Below are 1,130 nucleotides of genomic sequence, written 5' to 3' on the forward strand. Positions count from 1 at the left end.
AAGTATGCTCCAAATACGGTTGCCCTCAAGCCCTGGTCCAGCTGGGCATGCCCTGGGGAAACTGGAGCCCTCAGGTCAGTTACTTCTGGAAGCCTCATTAGTGCGCCCTATGTGCCATACATCAAATGCCATTGTCTGTTGCATCATGAAGTAAAAAAAAAAAAAAAAAAAAGCAAGAAGTATTGGTATAGATAGCTAACTATACATGTGTTTCATTAACTATTAGTGTTAAAATGTTTAAAATTAAGACTAATTACCTAGCAAACACAAAAGTAAGAATGCTACAAAGAGAATTCTAAATGAATCCAGGCTTGCACTGAGTCAAAGCTTTCTAAGAATGCTATACTTCCATACAATTCAAATTCACTTTTTCATCTACATTTTCATTCACAAGGGAATAATTCCTTTGAATTAAACATTAATAGTTGAAACAATGAATTATTGGTTTCACAGGGACAAAACAATAAAAAGGGGCAAAAACTTTGAAATAAACTTTTGTTCTATAATAATGAGAAAAATATTCCTGTCATAATTTAGTTGAAAAGTTTGACCCTGTGGTTCTTTCTCAATGTTAAATAAAATCCTAGAATATCAAAAACAGATGCAAAAACCAATAATACAAAAGAGAAAAAAAAGACTCACGCCTTTTGCTAGTTCTTGACAGTTTATATATACAGACTAAATCAGACAAGCTATTTACCTAACTGAAGTACTTATATTCACAGCAGTAAGTCAGCATGTATAGAAATCATAAAGCCCAGGATTTGTTTTCTTTTTTCTTTTTACCTCCTGAAGGTTGTCGAGATTTACGAGGAGATCGGGGTTCTCTCCGATAAGGATCATTAGAGCCATATAATTCAATAGTGCCCAGGTTGAGCAGCACGGCTTTCTGGAGGTAGTCAACCATAGCAATGCCATTACAATTGCCAAAAACCACCCTGGGAACAGGAAAAGAGCAAACATTTTAGCACAAACAAATAATTACAAAAAAATGTACTGTAGTCCATAAAGTTGAAGAAAGAGGCATGATGGGCCTTTTGGAAAATTCTTCTTTGAAACAAAAGAAAACCATGAGCATAGGAATACAGGTTACATATGCCTTCTCACAGAACTGTTTAGATCATCTGCAG

At 35.0% G+C, this 1,130-nt stretch overlaps 1 protein-coding gene across 1 annotated transcript in view; it reads right to left on the reverse strand.

Annotated features, from left to right (window-relative positions):
• The window catches only part of STXBP5 (syntaxin binding protein 5 (tomosyn)), a 190,629-nt gene that overhangs the window by 60,024 nt on the left and 129,475 nt on the right, over positions 1-1,130 (reverse strand). Inside the window, exon 14 of the mRNA XM_012655516.1 lies at positions 787-938. Within this exon, the coding sequence (XP_012510970.1) occupies positions 787-938 (152 nt within the window). The remainder of the gene's footprint in view (positions 1-786; positions 939-1,130) is intronic.

Source organism: Propithecus coquereli, unplaced genomic scaffold (genome assembly GCF_000956105.1).
Source record: "Propithecus coquereli isolate 6110/MARCELLA unplaced genomic scaffold, Pcoq_1.0 Scaffold48, whole genome shotgun sequence".
In the NCBI taxonomy this organism is placed as follows: domain Eukaryota; kingdom Metazoa; phylum Chordata; class Mammalia; order Primates; family Indriidae; genus Propithecus; species Propithecus coquereli.